General features: G+C 41.7%; 1 protein-coding gene across 6 annotated transcripts in view; it reads right to left on the bottom strand.

Annotated features, from left to right (window-relative positions):
* The window catches only part of TRIM2 (tripartite motif containing 2), a 92,063-nt gene that overhangs the window by 28,721 nt on the left and 45,911 nt on the right, over positions 1-17,431 (bottom strand). For 5 of the 6 annotated variants that reach the window (XM_065404559.1, XM_065404561.1, XM_065404560.1 and 2 more), the window contains exons 4-6: positions 9,024-9,175; positions 6,839-7,019; positions 2,252-2,975 (exon numbers count right to left, since the gene is read on the bottom strand). In XM_065404559.1, coding sequence (XP_065260631.1) covers positions 2,252-2,975; positions 6,839-7,019; positions 9,024-9,175 — 1,057 coding nt within the window. Of the gene's footprint in view, positions 1-2,251; positions 2,976-6,838; positions 7,020-9,023; positions 9,176-9,673; positions 9,748-17,431 lie in introns of those variants that run through there. The other variant, XM_065404564.1, reaches the window with a different exon arrangement.

Raw genomic sequence — 17,431 nt, 5'->3', positions numbered from 1 at the left:
GGAATTCAGAGATAAGGTTAAACTAAAAATATATATATATATATATATATATATATATATATATATATATATATTAGTCCAAATATGTTAAGGTATAGATGTCTTAACTGCACATTTCCAAACAACTTTAACTCTGCCCTGTAGTGACATCATGAAATACTAGCTGTATATGATTAAGGCATTTAGCTTTTGTAGTCCCAGATTAGTTAAAAACATTTTAAAGACACATAGGAGTCTTTTCTTTTCTCTTTCCACTACTTACCATGTGAGAGACATTTTAACAAAGATGTTTAATCTGAGACCATACTTGTAATCACGTGGTTACTGCATGGTGTCACTATAGCAAGGTTAAGTAATAGTTAAGGTTGTAACGTACACCTCTACCCCGATATAACGCGACCCGATATAACACGAATTCGGATATAACGCAGTAAAACAGTGCTCCGGGGGGGGGGCGGGGCTGCGCACTCCGGCGGATCAACGCAAGTTCAATATAACGCAGTTTCACCTATAACGCGGTAAGATTTTTTGGCTCCCGAGGACAGCGTTATATCGGGGTAGAGGTGTACTTTATCCTAAATCATGATATATATTCTCAACCAGTCCCATTTTAACAGTTTTTGTCTCAACATTTCCCTTTTTAAACAATATTAACATTTTCATACAACAACAACAACAACAACAAACAAGAAAACCAAAGAGAATATTACCATGTGCTATTTCTAATGTTCTGAAGATATGGAATATCAATCTTAAATTTTAACTTTTGGGGCCAAATTCAGCAGTACACTCTGGGTGCTTACACTGTTCTGGAGCAGCATGAAACAGCCAGTGTACACATCAATTTTGTCCTCCTTCCAGAGTTTTCTCCTCTCCTGCACCCTATATTCTCCTGCTCTTACACCCCAGCTTTCCCTTCCTTCTGGCATCTCATTTTCCCTGCTCATACACAAGACAGTTTCTACTGCCCTATTAGACACACATCACATTTCCCCCTTGAATCAAAAGCTTTTCTCCTTCCTGCAGATCTGATGCAATGGCTAGTTGTTGGTTTGGTTTTGGGGTTTTTTGTTCTTGGTTTTTTGGGGGGGGAGGGAGGAAATTAGGGTTAATGATAATTTTTTTTTGCCATTTTTCATAGCTTGAAGTTAATCTGGTCAGCAGAGGTTGAAGAATAAACTCTTCTATTTCAGAAAAAAAACTCACGAAGACAGACTTGTCCTCCCAAAAGGTTACCATATCTCATTGTATACAGTGGAACAGGGGCCATAGACTGACCTCAGTTAGTATGCCCTCCTTCAAAATAACCACTACCTTCCATTGTTCTCAGTTTGGGGGGGAGGGGAAGAGGAAGGAAGGAGAGAGTTAAGCTTCCTGCACAGAACATGGCAGCCTCCTTTAGTGTCAGGAGGTGGAAAGGAACATTGTGAGGAGAAGGCAAATTGAGACTTTGGCTAGATAGTAACTGTCTTTTGAGAAGGACATGTAAACGGAGAGCAGTATTTAGATCAGGGGTAGGCAACCTATAGCGAGCTGATTTTCAGTGGCACTCACACTGACCGGGTCCTGGCCACCAGTCTGGAGGGCTCTGCATTTTAATTTAATTTTAAATGAAGCTTCTTAAACATTTTAAAAACCTTATTTACTTTACATACAACAATAGTTTAGTTATATATTATAGACTTATAGAAAGAGACCTTCTAAAAATGTTAAAATGTATTACTGGCACGCGAAACCTTAAATTAGAATGAATAAATGAAGACTCGGCACACCACTTCTGAAAGGTTGCCGACCCCTGATTTAGATTCAGCCCTATTGATAACAATAGAAGATAGAAGCCATTTTGAAAGAGGGGAATTATTCTTCAAATATTCTGAAAAAGAATTTGCTACTCAGCCCTGTTTTAAGGAGAACTTGGAAGGGACAGATTTTTAGGTGCCAGTGGGAGTTAGGCACTGAGAGAATTCAAAAAATCTGGCCCCAAGTGTTTTATCCTGTAGGACTATAACCTCCTGCCTTTAAACCTCAAATCCCACTTACATCACTTAGGGACATATGGAATGAAATCCCATGTAACTCCTCATTTACTATTCTAACAACTTCAAAAGCCTAGACCTGACCAGCATTAAATTTCACTTGTGTGTTGACAATAATTTAAAACTAGCTTTTTACCCAGTTTTCCTAAAGTGTCCTTAATTACAATTTGAATGCCATGATCCTAGTACCAATAGATAGAAGATAATTTCCTTACCCACTCTGAAGATCAAGTCGTCTTCAATAGGATTCTCTTTTCTTTTGCCAGTGCTGTACATACTAGCTGGTCTTTTCACAGCTTTCTGCTTCACATGGCCACTGCCAGGAGACTTAACACGCCTCTTAACTCCTTCGGTAGTAGGGGACACGTCTGCTGATCTGATCACTTTAAGTTTAAATGGACTGCCCCTGATATGCTGATCATAAAGTCTCAGTGAGAGAGTAAAGTCCCCTTCTTTCTGAACAGTATACAAAAATTCATAAGTGCCGTTTTTATTGTCAAGTATTTCTCCATCCGCCACACTCCCATCAGGTGTGCTCAGTTCAGCAGTGAGGTAAGCATTCCCAGATTTACAGAGCTCCCCATCTTTGTCCTTGGTTGTTATGGTAACTGACATAGGCTGTCCAATCACAGTTTGCCTCAGCCCCTCACCTGTGGCAACTGTTTCAGATGCTACGGCATTAGTGGTTAAAATAGTACCCAGGTTGTGAATGGATTTCTTCAGTCCTTCTGTTTCTACTATGAAGTCCAGCTGGTCATTTTCACGGGGCTGCAGTGGGAAGTCCTGGTCAGCCAGCTCATTCAGCTTGTCACTCATTTGCTTCTTAACCAGTAAAACTTCAGTTTCAGTGCCATGGTTGAGTGCTTGGGCTGTAAAGTTGCTGCAACTCTTAATACTCTCCTGTCCTTCAAGCAGGGTATCCAGCTGTGTCTGTAGGACCTGAAAGTAACATGAAACACCTGGTTCAAGTCATGTCAGGATGAGATTGGGTGACATCAAGCTGGAAACGCAAACTTATAGATATGCAAACCCTTAACGCACAACCTATTGTGTCATATGTTAAAAGCTTCAACTTTTTTTAAAGTGCAGTGTCAATTCCCTGGAACCCACCAGTAAGCTACGGCAAGATTCGTGGAGCACCAGGACTCAGTTTGTGTGGACCTCCTAATGTGAAACCCTGCAGCACTGGCTTCAGAGGTCCACCAGTAGCAGCATGTTACATTACCGCTCCATCTCCCTCATTACTGAATGTGCTGGTAGAGCTTCCATCCCTCTGTCTGAGAACAGTCATAGATTGTTTCACAACAATGTGGACAATGAGCTCTGCACACAGGGACGCTGGTATTTTGGAGTCACCAGACATTCCCCTATTTAGATGGGAGGCTGCAGCAAGTTGCCCCAGAGAGTTCCTCTTCTCCCACATTTACAGTGGGGAGAAACAGCTCTGGAGACCCCTATCCTCTGTAATACAAGAAGCATGGTTGTGGGGGGCGGGGGTCTCAGAATGGCTGAATGGAGAGAGCAACAGAGGGTCCTGTGGCACCTTTAAGACTAACAGAAGTATTGGGAGCATAAGCTTTCGTGGGTAAGAACCTCACTTCTTCAGATGCAAGTCATCTCCATTCAAGATACTTGAATGGAGAGAGTGGCCCTCAACCAAGAGAAGAGAGAAAGGAAAGTCTCCTTATGACAGGGGTGGGCAAAATACGGCCTGGGGACGGCATCAGGCCCTTCAGATGTTTTAATCCGGCCCTCAAGCTCCTGCCAGGCAGCAGGGTCTGGGACTTGCCCTGCTCCAGTGCTCCAGATGGGGGTTTGCCCCGCTCCGTGTGGCTCCCGGAAGCAGCGGCATGTCCCCCCTCCAGCTCCTACACATAGGGGTGGCTAGGGGGCTCCGCACACTGCCCCCACCCCAAGTGCTGCTCCCGCAGCTCCCATTGGCTGGGAACCACAGCCAATGGAATCTGCAGGGACAGCGCCTGTGGACGGGGCAGCGCGCCGAGCCGCCTGGTTGGGCCTCTGCATAAGAGCCGGAGGATGGACATGCCGCTGCTTCTGGGAGCTACTTGAGGTAAGCGCCACCTGGAGCCTGCACTCCTGACTCCCTCCCGTGCCCTGACTCCCTGCCCCAGCCCTGATCCCCCTCCCATCCTCCGAACCTCTTGGTCCCCACCCAGAGCACCCTCCTGCACCTCCAACCCCTCATCCCCAGCTCCACCCCAGAGCCTGTACCCTCAGCCAGAGCCCTCGCACCCCCCCCCGCACCCAACCTCTGCCCCAGCCCAGAGCCCCCTCCCGCACCCTGAACTCATTTCTGGCCCCACCCCAGAGCCCTCACCCCAACCCCCAATTTTGTGAGCATTCATGGCCCGCCATACAATTTCCATACCCAGATGTGGCCCTTGGGCCAAAAAGTTTGCCCACTCCTGCTCGATCAGGACCCAGGGAGGGAAGTCTACTCCCCAGTTTTCTACAGCCAAGAAGGTGGTGGCTAATAGGGTAGTGGGAAGAATTGTTGGGGTGGGCAGAGAAGGTAGCCTGAAATTTTGGTGGATTTTAAGTAGCCACTTCATACTTAAGGTTGCAACAGAGTATCCATTATACACTCAATTTTAGCCCTTGCTCTAAAATCCACAAAGTCATATCAACCTCAGAATTGGTAAGTGAGCTCTGGAAACAAAAGGCAGAAATATTATATTTTACAAATTTGAAATGAATTGGAAAAGGATTCCTGAATTGTGACACCCTAAAAATAGAGGGATTTAATCAAATACAAAAAGTCCAACTTTTTGATATATTGTAGTGAAAATGTAAGAAAAATTGTGCACATTTTCAATATTTCAAGCATAAAGATGGGACTGTAGCAGGCTGGCATCTCTACGGGGCAGAATTAAGGTAATTTGTCTACCATCGATGTGAATGTTTATACTTACAAATGTTACAGCTTCTTGTACATCTAATCTAAATTTAGAATTAGCCTGGACTTTATATACCTACTTCTATACCATGTTCTTTTAAGAATTTTTACCTTTAAATTATTGACATGTACCATTAATCTTAACTTCACTTTAAAGTATTTTGTCCAGGAATTTTACAGAGTTTACTGCTGTTCCCCACCCACTGCACAAAATTCAGGAATATTTGCTATTGATATGAACAGGCAGCAACATAATTACAAATCATTTTGTGATCTTAAAATTCTTTACTTCCCTACAAAAAACTCCACACGTTTTTTTCTATCTATCCTTTATTCTAGGACATGCTGAGCTAAACAGATATTATAGCTAGCGATCAGTCCCAATCTGACTAGGAGCCACATGTGGCTGTAACTTGCTGCACAGTAAGAGGAATAATCCACAACTATGGAGAAAACCAATTTGCATCTATAGCTTAAAATCATTATATTCCAAATATTTTTTCTGTCATTACACAGAAGGAAAATATTCAACCTCACCATAACTCACATGTATAACATATTTCAAATATTTAAAAAGAAATATGCCTGTCAGCTTGGATAACTGCAATATTCTGGTCAATTCACTTTTGTTTATAGTGTACTTGTAGTCAATTTCATTTTTAATATTCACACTGTACATTAGCAGGATGCTGGAATATTTGGGTTTAAAATGAATAACCCTTCTCTGAAGTATTTCAAAGTAAACTGTTTCTAGTCACTGTTTTAAAATAAATTTCATTAAAACATTCCTTCTAGTGTTTGCTTATACAACCCCCCCTAGATTTTACAGAATCTAAAATGACCTGAAAGTGTACCTTTAAAGGAAAGTATGAGAATATATGCTTTGTGGAAACTTTCCAAACTAAAGAAAATGTGATATCAGACATAATGGCTGCATTGCACACTAAGTGGTGGAGGGCCATTGTCTAGCTTGCTGGAGAAAGGTATGTACCTCTTTGAGCGACAGAAAGAGATAGAGTGATTTTGCAGCCTCAAAGCAGGTCAGTGTGAGGACACGGACCCATTCCTCCCCATTGACCAGAAGAGAGGGGAAATTATATAAGTACATGCTGAGTAGGAGAAGTCCTCTTTTACCGGGACCAAGTGGAGCAGTACCCACCTTCCCACCCATGGAAGTGGCAAAATACCAGGTTTGGTCAGGATTCACTGTGAACACTGCGCTAGTTGTTTTTTTCTCAGGGGGGGCTGGGGGGCTGGGAAGGAATTCTTCCCTCACTGCCAGATTGGCCTAGGCAAAGTATGTGTGTGTGTGCCGGGGGGACGGGGTGGTTGCCTTCCCCACAGTGGGTTGGGGGGAGTGGGAAGTTAGCTGCGAGTGAACACAGAACAGGAGTTAGGCTATGATGTTGCAACTCATTATGCTCACATGGGGTGCTACTCTATAGGGAAGGGATACAGTGATCAGATAAATGGACTGGTAAAGGATTTAAAGGAGGTATTTGTTAAGAGCAGAAATGGGGGGTTGGGGCTCTTATGAATGACACAACAGGGAGCCAACACCCCACTTCTTTTATAGCCTACCTTAACCCTCATTCGTGGAGTGGGAGCAGAAGAGAGGGTAAGGTTCCAGCAGAGGGTGGGCTGATAGAAGCCCCTGGGTATAAATTGAAATGATCATGGAATTACCTGCACGGTATGCTTTTACCTGATGGGTATTCCCAGACAGTTAAGAATAAAGTTGCAGCCTCATTAAACCACATCCAGTGTCTCCTGTCCTCCTTTCAGCAAAGCTGGACAATTATTTGACCTGCTGGCATCATGCACCCTTATAAGAATTGGCTTATTAAATTAATAACTGTCACTGGAAAAAGAACACATCTCTTACTTTGTGTTTAAGGCCATAATTCACTTCCAGTTCCATAAGCAACACACTCTTTCGCACATTTAAAGTCTTCTGTAGTTCATCAAAAGTGGAATGAATGTCATCTACAATGCTAGCCTTTTGGTTGGCTAACTGACGTATAATTTCAGATATGAAGTGAAGTGCAGAATCTATCTCTGGAAGTCTGTGGAGGAAATAAATTACGATTGGCATCTCAAAAAACATTGTCTTGTCCCTTGTTCCTAAAATCCTGTGATGAAACAATCCCATTCCCATGTGGTTTTTAAAGGCAGTATTTTTCAACAGAATTCTGCTCCTTTTATTACAGTTAGGGTTGCCAATTTGGGTTGGATGTATTCCTGAGATTTCATTACATGACATTAAAGATTCATCTTTAATTCCTGGAAATTCCAGGACAATCCTGGAAGGTTGGCAACCCTCAGGGCTGGCGCTTCCATTTAGGCGACCTAGGCGGTCGCCTAGGGCACCAGGATTTGGGGGGGCGGCATTTTGCCGCCCTTGGCGGCAATTCGGTGGCGGAGGGTCCTTCTGCGCTCTGGGTCTTCGGCGGGTCCTTCACTCGCTTCGGGACCCGCCGCCGAAGTGCCCCAAAGACCGGGAGCGCAGAAGGACCCCCCCGCTGCAGAATTGCCGACAACGACCGGGAGCGCGGAAGGACCCCCGTCTAGGGCGCCAAAAACCCTGGCGCCGCTCCTGGCACCCCTACTTACAGTATAGTCGTTTAACCTTTTTAAAACAAAACCAAAAGATTGGTGCATTATCAATGACATTCTAGGGCCAAAATCCTCTCTGGTGGAACTCCATTGAACCTGATGGAGTTCCACCAAGGAGGACTTTTAAGGATAGACAGTCATTCATGCTTCTGTAGGGGTGGGGAAGGGGGAAACTGGAACTTTCCCACATCTTTCACTATTTCCCAAAAAGTTCTAATATATTTTTAAAGATCAAGTATCATTCATGTGTTCTGTGTCTAAATGCGCATACCAAATATTTTTCTCCCCAGCATTCTACACCCCTTCCTTGGAAGGTATGTACCTTAGGGTGCATAAACAAGACCTGGCCTCTACCATGCAGAAGATACCTAGCTATTTTTTTGATCCTCTTCTCTGTAGTACAGAAGAACCTCAGAATTAGGAACACCTCAGGAATGGAGGTTGTTCTTAACTTTGAAATGTTTGTAAATATGAATGAAACATTGTGGTTGTTCTTTCAATGTTCAGCTGTAAACTTTTGACTTAATACAGCTTTGAAACTTTACTCTGCTGAAGAAAAATGCTGCTTTTAACCATATTAATTTAAGTTAAACAAGCACAGTAACAGTTTCCTCATCTTGTCAAATTTTAAAAGCTTTCCTTTTTTTTTTTGGTAGTTTACATTTAAACACAGCACTGTACTGTATTTGCCTTTTTTTGGGGGGGTCGGTCTCTGCTGCTGTCTGATTGCATACGTCTGGTTCCAAACAAGGTGTGTGGTTGGCCAGTCAGTTCGTATCTGAGGTTCTATTGTATTGGAGTGCATCACAGTCATTAATAGATTTTTTTCCTCACAACCAACCACATCTCTGTGAGGCAGGTAAGTATTACTCCCGTTTTACAGGTGGAGGACTGATGCACAGTTGCCCAATGCAACACAGGAAGTTCGTGGTTATGCTGGGAACTGAACCCAGTTCTCTTGAGTTCCAGGCCAGTGTTCTACCCGTAAGACTCAGACTCTTTCCATCTTCCTAAGAACTGGGACTTTTAAAAGTATTTTTTCTTACAATCTTAGTTCAACTAAATGAGTAACACACCATACAACTGAGCAGGATTATTATGCTTCATCTCTCCTCAAGGGATCCAGGACTGGAACAGTGAGGTAAACATTCAGAGCTGTATATAGAAGCTTGTATAAGCAGCTTCCTACTCTGTGACCAGGGGAATCGAGTGTATTTGGTCCATCACCTTCATGATGACCAAGTTCATTTTAAAAAATTGCTAAAATATTAATATTCAAAAATGTTAGTCAAAACCACATTGTAAAGGAAAACAAGTCAGGGGATCCTGTTGGATGACCTAACAGTTCCACAAGGGGCAGTGTGAACTGATTAAGACAGCAGTTTCAATAATAGCTTGACCAATCACCTAATGCACAGAAGTATGTCATGGTGGAGCCAGAATAACTTGTGTACCTTTTGTTGACAGCATCCAGCTGGACTTGTAGTGAAGCCTTGTGTTGTTCTACCACATCCTTGAGAGGTACAGTGGGGTGTTCTGCATGTTCTCCCTCTGTACATTCCCGGCACATGGCTGTCTCACAAGATTGGCAGTAAAATTCCATCACCTGGTGCAAGAGAGTGCAGTTCTAAATTTAACATTGCAGCAACAGCATCACTTGCAGCATCTCTTAGGCTACAGGAAGGATGTTTTGAATACATTCTCCAAATCCTGAGACTATAGCCTGGCACAACGCATAAGTGTTTAAGAAAGTGGCTGTTTTAAAATTTGTGATACTCCTTAAAAGCTGATATTGCCATTGATTTATTTCAAACTACCAAATGCAACTGCTTTAAATGAATTTAGTAAGAAACATCAGATCAGCTCTGGAAACTGAATACCAATACAGCAGCAGCTAGCTTTAACACTCACCTGACACTGCGTAACAATAGATAACAATGTGTCTCCATTCAGCGATGGAATGATCCACCATTGAAAACCAGATCACTTTAGTCTTGGTGCCAATTCATCCATAGCCTCTTTGCTGAGACTGCCAAGCAAGGTTTTCCATAATGTCGCAACTGGAGACTGAGATCACCAAACATGACCGTCATTTGCTACTGACCTGGATCATATCTGAGCCAATGATCAAAAAGGGAAAAGCTCCATATCCCATTTCCAATCCCCTAAAATCATTATAATCTCAGGTGGGGATCTGATTGAAGTAGTGATCTACATTTATAAAGGGAAAGAACGTTTCAACCTGTTACACTGCCAGTGCAATGTTTGCATTCTATTTAGAGACAAACCTGATTGTTACATTTGCTAGGATATGCGCCAGAAGCTGCATATATTCACAAAAGGACAAGGAACAGACAAGTCCTACGTTTAAAACCTATAGGTTAGTTGAAATGATACCATAATACACTTCCAAACAGAGAGTGAGTATGTATACAAGGAATGTCAGATTTATTAAAAAATATAAAGAAACTCCTAGAATGTGTGTCAAAGGGAGAAGCTGGCGGCACACTCGTGAATTCCAAACAGTGTCAGCTTCACATGCAATTAGGCCCATGTTTTTGGCACTCAGAACTCTTAAACAGAGCCATCTGCACGGAGTATGTTGACACCAAGAAGTCTGTGAGAGGAAGAGTGAGTCAGCTATGTTCACATGAGCCAAGGAAGTTCTATAGGAGTTGCACAAAGTAACTAGCAAGGTCCTGAGAATTAGTGAGGTAAAAGATGAAAGTTTTTTATCTGATAAGAGAATTAGTTAGTATTTTCCCCTAATAAGCTTCTCTTGTCTCCACCCCCAAGATGTGGACAACACAGATGACAAGGGTTTATTTATTTGTTGGTAGCTCATGGAAACTATTTTACAGAAAAGAGAAGACAGAAGAGCAGCTGGAAAAGAGAGTATTAGGTAGAGTATAAAAGCGGGGGGGGGAGAAATATGTAGAATTTACAAATTAAGGTTCAGTCATGCAAACCTGAAAGGTGGTGAGCACCATCAGCCCCCACTGAATTCACTGGGAATTCAGGGAGCTCAGCACCTCCCAGGATGAGGCCCTTTGAATCGAGATGGTGTTTCTTCACGCATGGAGAGTTGCCACTTTACTGATAAACATCAGCAAGAGGTTCAGTCTCAAGGTGACAATAGGATTAAGACAAAAGAAATGTAACAAAGGCTGGAGACATTCATGGTTGTGAAGTAACTGAAATTAACAACAATGAAGAAAAATAAATATCAGACTTTAGACAACTCTGAAAGTCTTTGCCATATGGTCATGCACTTCATTTCCTTTGCCTTATTCTACATCACTGTCAAGATGTTGTTAACTCTCTGTTTCTTACTTATTTGACTATTATATTTAAGAGACTTTACAAAAAACTCTTTAGTGATTTAATTTTTTTGTCATTAGATACAATGATTAAAATTAGGGCTGTCGATTAATCGCAGTTAACTCACGCGATTAACTCAAAAAATAAATCGTGATTAATCACAGTTTTAATTAAACTGTTAAACCCTCGACTACCAATTGAAATTAAATATTTTTGGATGTTTTTATACATTTCAATGACAACACAGAAAGCAAAGTGTACAGTACTCACTTTATATTTATTACAAATATTTGCACTGTAAAAATGGCAAACAAAAGAAAAAGTATTTTTCAATTCACCTCATACAAGTACTGTAGTGCAATCTCTTTATCGTGAAAGTGCAATTTACAAATGAGAAATTGTTTGTTACATAACTGCACTCAAAAACAAAACAGTGTAAAACTTTAGAGTCTGTAAGTCCACTCAGTCTACTGAGCCAATCGTTAAGACAAACAAGTTTCTTTACATTTATGGGAGATAATGCTGCCTGCTTCTTATTGACAATGTCACCTGAAAGTGAGAACAGGCATTCGCATGGCACTTTTATAGCCAGCATTGCAAGGTATTTACGTGCCAGATATGCTAAACATTCATATGCCCCTTCATGCTTTGGCCACCATTCCAGAGGACATGCTTCCATGCGGATTATGCTTGTTAAAAAAAATGCATTAATTAAATTTGTGACTGAACTCCTTGGGGGAAATTGTATGTCTCCTGCTCTGTTTTACCTGCATTCTGCCATATATTTCATGTTATAGCAGTCTCGGACAATGACCCAGCGCATGTTGTTCATTTTAAGAACACTTTCACTGCAGTTTTGACAAAACACAAAGAAAGTACCAATGTGAGATTTCTAAAGATGGCTACAGCATTCGACCCAAGGTTTAAAAATCTGAAGTGCCTTCCAAAAACCTGAAAGGGACGGGGTGTGGAGCATGCTTTCAGAAGTCTTAAAAGAGCAACACTCCGATGCAGAAACTACAGAACCTCAACCACCAAAGAAAAAAAAAAAATCAGCCTTCTGCTGGTTGCATCTGACTCAGATGATGAAAATGAACACGCATCGGTCCGCACTACTTTGGATCGTTATCGAGCAGAACCCATCATCAGCATGGATGCATGTCCTCTGGAATGGTGGTTGAAGCATAAAGAGACATATGAATCTTTAGCACGGAAATATCTTGCGATGCCAGCTACAACAGTGCCATGCAAATACCTGTTCTCATTTTCAGGTGACATCGTAATTAAGGAGTGGGTAGCATTATCTCCTGCAAGTGTAAACAAACTGGTTTGTCTGAGCAATTGACTGACCAAGAAGTGGGACAGAGTGGACTTGTAGGCTTTAAAGTTTTACATGGTTTTATTTTTGAGTGCAGTTATTTTTTGTACATAATTCTACATTTGTAAGTTCAACTTTTATGATAAAGGATATGTCTACACTATGAAATTACTCCGATTTTACAGAAGTCGATTTTTGGGAACAGATTGTATAAAGTCGAGTGCATGCGTCCACACTAAGCACATTAATTCGGCGGTGTGCGTCCATAGAACCGTGGCAAGCGTCGACTTTCGGAGCGGTGCACTGTGGTAGCTATCCCACAGTTCCCGCAGTCCCCACTGCCCATTGGAATTCTGGGTTGAACTCCCAATGCCTGATGGGGCCAAAAATTTGTCACGGGTGGTTATGGGTAAATGTCCTCCGTCAACCCCCCCTCCATGAAAGCAACGGCAGACAATCATTTTGCGCCCTTTTCCCTGGATTGCCCGAGCAGACGCCATAGCACGGCAAGCATGGAGCCCATTCAGCCTTTTTTCCCCCCACTGTCACCGTACGTCTACTGGATGCTGCTGACAGATGCAGTACTACAGTGCTACACAGCAGCAGCTGCAGCTCCTTGCCTTTGCAAGTTAGCAAAGACTGTTACCAGTCATACTGTACCGTCTGCTGCCTTGCAAGTTGGCAAAGATGGTTACCAGTCATACTGTACTATCTGCTGCTGTCATGGGTGCTCCTGGCCGGCCTCCGTGAGATCGGTCGGGGGCGCCTAGACAAAAATGGGAATGACTCCCCAGGTCATTCTCTTCTTTAAGTTTTGTCTAATAGAGATTCAGTGCTGCCTAGAATATCAGGCAAGCCAACTAAAGAACCACAGATGCAAGCCGCCGCTCCGGGTCAGAGCCCCAGACATCCCGCAGAAATGATGAGCTGCATGCCATTCTAGGGGGTGCCCATACCACAACCCCACCCGTTGCTTCCCTCCTCCCCCACCCCTCCCGGGCTACCTTGGCAGTTATCCCCCCATTTGTGTGATGAAGTAATAAAGAATGCATGAATTTGAAACACTGACTTTATTGCCTCTGCAAGCAGAGATCAAAGAGGGGAGGGGAGGGGAGGGCGGTTGGCTTACAGGGAAGTAGAGTGAACCACCATCCTGCACTTGCTCAGCCTATAGTCTGTCCATCACGGCCTTGGAGATTTTTTTAAATGTTTTGGCATTCCGTCTTTTGGAATGGAGTTCTGATAGCACGGATTCGTCTCCCCATACAGCGATCAGATCCAGTACCTCCCATATGGTCCATGTTGGAGCTCTTTTTCGATTCTGGGACTGCATGGTCACCTGTGCTGATGAGCTCTGCATGGTTACCTGTGCTGATCAACTCTGCACGCTGGGGAAACAGGAAATGAAATTCAAAAATTCACGGGGCTTTTCCTGTCTACCTGGCCAGTGCATCGAGTTCAGATTGCTGTCCAGAGTGGTCACAATGGTGCACTGTGGGAAAGCTCCTGGAGACCAATACCGTCGAATTGCGTCCACGCTAACCCTAATTCGAACCGGCAATGTCGATTTCAGCGCTACTCCCCTTGTCGGGGAGGAGTACAGAAATCGATTTTAAGAGCCCTTTATGTCGACAAAAATGGCTTCATTGTGTGGACGGGTGCAGGGTTAATTCGATTTAATGCTGCTAAATTCGACCTAAACTCGTAGTGTAGCCCAGGCCAAAGAGAGATTGCACTGCAGTACTTGTATTAGGTGAATTGAAAAATATTTCTTACGTTTTACAGTGCAAATATTTGTAATAAAAATTATAAAGAGCACTGTACACTTTGTGTTCTGTGTTGTAATTGAAATCAATATATTTGAAAATGTAGAAAACATCCAAAAATATGTAAATAAATTGCATTATTAACAGTGCAATTAATTGCGATTTATTTTTTTAATTCCTTGACAGCCCTAATTAAAATACATATTTTTACTGCATTACATTGAATTATCCCTTTTTAATACAGTATAATGCACCCTGATGTGCTGCTGCAAACCTACATTTGAGATCTTGACTGGAACAATTTAGAACATGTGCTCCAGTTTGTCCAAAGACCTCCTGCTGGCATATAGAAAAATAAATCCTGGCTAATCTTCTCTCTCCTTGTTCCAATACCAAAGAATCACATAAAACCTGAATAGCAAGAGTGGCTGTGGTCTAAAGAGAACATCTATATGGCTCCCTAGGAGCAATCCCCTTTGCCTCAGACATATTTTAAATGTTTTCACTGAATCATCTTTCATTTTGATATGACACAATCTAGACAGTTTCACGGCAAATGAAAGGGGGGGGGGGAAGTTACTTTCTATGCAATTTAGGCTTAGTTTAAAGTCAATCCTGCCTAGAAACTGATTTCCCCAGATTTTGTCTAGCATCTTTTAACCTGCTAACAATTTTAATATTTTGTTCTTTTGTATTTAGTCCTAACTACAGACATGCTACTGCAATGGCTCTCAACCTTTTCAGACTACTGTACCCCTTTCAGGAGTCTGATTTGTCTTGCATACCCCCAAGTTTCACCTCACTTAAAAACTACTTGCTTACAAAATCCGACATAAAAAAAATACAAGTGTCTCAGCACGCTATTACTGAAAAATTGCTTACTTTCTCATTTTTACCACATACTTATAAAAAAAATAAATTATTTTTCAGTGTATAGTATATAGAACAGTACAAACAAGTCATTGTCCATATGAAATTTTAGTTTGTACTCACTTCACTAGTGCTTTTTATGTAGCCTGTTGTAAAACTAGGCAAATATCTAGCTGAGTTGATATACCCCCTGGAAGACCACTGAGTACCCCCAGGTATAAACATACCCCTGGTTGAGAACCACTGTGCTGTTGGATGTTTTTTTTTTTCTGAACAGGATTATCACATGAGCTTTTTTGCTGATGACAACTTTGCATTCTGAAAGTTCTTGCAAAATATATTGAGAAAACATGTGATCAAACCTCTGGTTTCCAAGTGGAAGCAATCTTGAATGGATCTTATTGGACCGGATATTCTAAAGCAATCAGCATTGGCCCAACTCTGCTTTCACTGAAGTCAGTGAGAGTTTTTACCATTGGCTGTAATGAGATCAGAGTTAAACCAATGCTAAGTGCTTTTGAAAGACTCACCCACTGACTCCACCTTAAAACCATCCAATCTTATGCCAGCACAATGAGGTGCTTTTAAGCCTCTAAGTATGTTGGCTACCATCATTTGACACTTATAGCAACATGTTAATCTGTACAGTGAAGTAGATATGTACTCTTGAGATAAATAATTTCTTACAGTAAGACCACATTTATCCCAAGCTCCCAGCTATTATGCCACCTGACATCTGTTATATGGAAAAGATGATCAGTAGTCAAAAAATTCACTTCTCCACATTTATATTAGGATAATCAAAGTTGTATTGCGTTTAATTTTTTCCATTCACTGATCTTGTGTACAGTTGAATTAAAGCAGCAATACACTGTACAGCAAACCTAGCAGTACTGACTTTTGTTGTACCAACATTTACCTATTATTGCACATATGTAGTAGGTAAAGCTTTAAATAATTTTTAAAAAGGTTTACAAGGTTACAGTGGAGTTTTAAAAAAAAACAAATATGCAACGCACAGACAACACACCAAAACCTTACATATCTTTTCAATTCAACCAAAACAGACAAAAGTATCTGAATTCTAATATTGTGTCTCTCCAGCTAAGTTAAATATCAGCTAGTATCCTAAATGCTCCCCTTGAGACAAAAAGCTCTTACCTCTCAGTAATGACCTCAGCTGTTTAGATTCTTCATAAGAGTGGTAACCCTGACATACACTATTTCTTTAGCCTCAACAATGCACTTGTCAGGGTTCCTGCCCCACTCTGAACTCTGGGTTACAGATGTAGGGACCCACATGAAAGACCCCCTAAGCTTATATTCCATCAGCTTAGGTTAAAACTTCCCCAAGGCACAAATTCTTTTCCTTGGACGGTATTGCTGCCACCACCAAGTGATTTAAACAAACATTCAGGGAGGGGCCACTTGGAGCCCTATCTCCCCCCCCCCCAAGCCCTTTCACCCCCTTTCCTGGGGAGGCTTGAGAATAATATACCAACCAATAAGTTAACAAAGTGAGGACAGACCAGACCCTACCCTTGGGTTTTTAGGACACTAAAAGCCAATCAGGTTCTTAAAAGAAGAACTTTATAATCAAGAAAAAAGTAAAAGAAGCACCTCTGTAAAATCAGGATGGAAGGTAATTTTACAGGGTAATAAAAAGATTTAAAAACACAGAGGATTCCCCTCTAGGCTCAACTTCAAAGTTACAAAATAGGAATAAATCTCCCTCTTAGCACAGGGAAAATTCACAAGCTAAAACAAAAGATAATCTAGTGCATTTCCTTGCTACTACTTACCATTTCTGTAATTTTAGATGCATCATTTCAGTAGGAGCTGGGTTACCTGCTTGGTCTCTCTCTTTGTCCCGAGAGGGAACAAAACAAAGAGCACAAACAAAACCTCCCCCCCCCCAGATTTGAAAGTATCTTCTTTCCCCTTTGGTCCTTCTGGTCAGGTGCCAACTAGGTTAATTGAACTGATTAACCCCTTACAGGTAAGTGATTCTGTACCTCTGGCCAGGAGGGATTTGATATTACTGCATACATAAAGGTTGTTACCCTTCCCTTTATATTTATGACAGCACTGAACACTGGATAGTACACAATAATAGAGATTACAGTCTAATGAAATACATAAATAAGTGGCATACGGGGAAGTACAAAGGATGGTGGAATGACAAGGATTTTAATGTTACACTAAACACACTTCTTGTGAGCATCAAGGGATAAGTGAATTTTTAAGCAGACAGTACAGTAGCAAGTAGCATCCACACAAGTTTACAGTAAATTCTTCTGTTCTAGACAGGCTCTGGTATATGCACATTGACATGTCACTTCCTTTTGGTCTTCTATATAAACAGCAAGTGTAGTATCAATTTAACAGCTCACATTCTCTAGCATAGGACTATATGCTGCAGTTGCAAGAAAATGAATTTGATGATCTAATAATTTTCTCTCATTTCTAACTTCTATGATCCTAGGCCAAAATCTTCAAACCTTAGTGCCTAAAGTTTGACTCCTATTCTCAATGGAAGTTGCAGGTGTTCAGCACCTTTGAAATAAAGCCACTCTTATCTCAGTGT

The sequence above is a fragment of the Emys orbicularis genome, chromosome 5, assembly GCF_028017835.1.
Source record: "Emys orbicularis isolate rEmyOrb1 chromosome 5, rEmyOrb1.hap1, whole genome shotgun sequence".
Lineage (NCBI taxonomy): Eukaryota > Metazoa > Chordata > Testudines > Emydidae > Emys > Emys orbicularis.
This window is presented reverse-complemented; position numbering and strand designations above follow the sequence as displayed.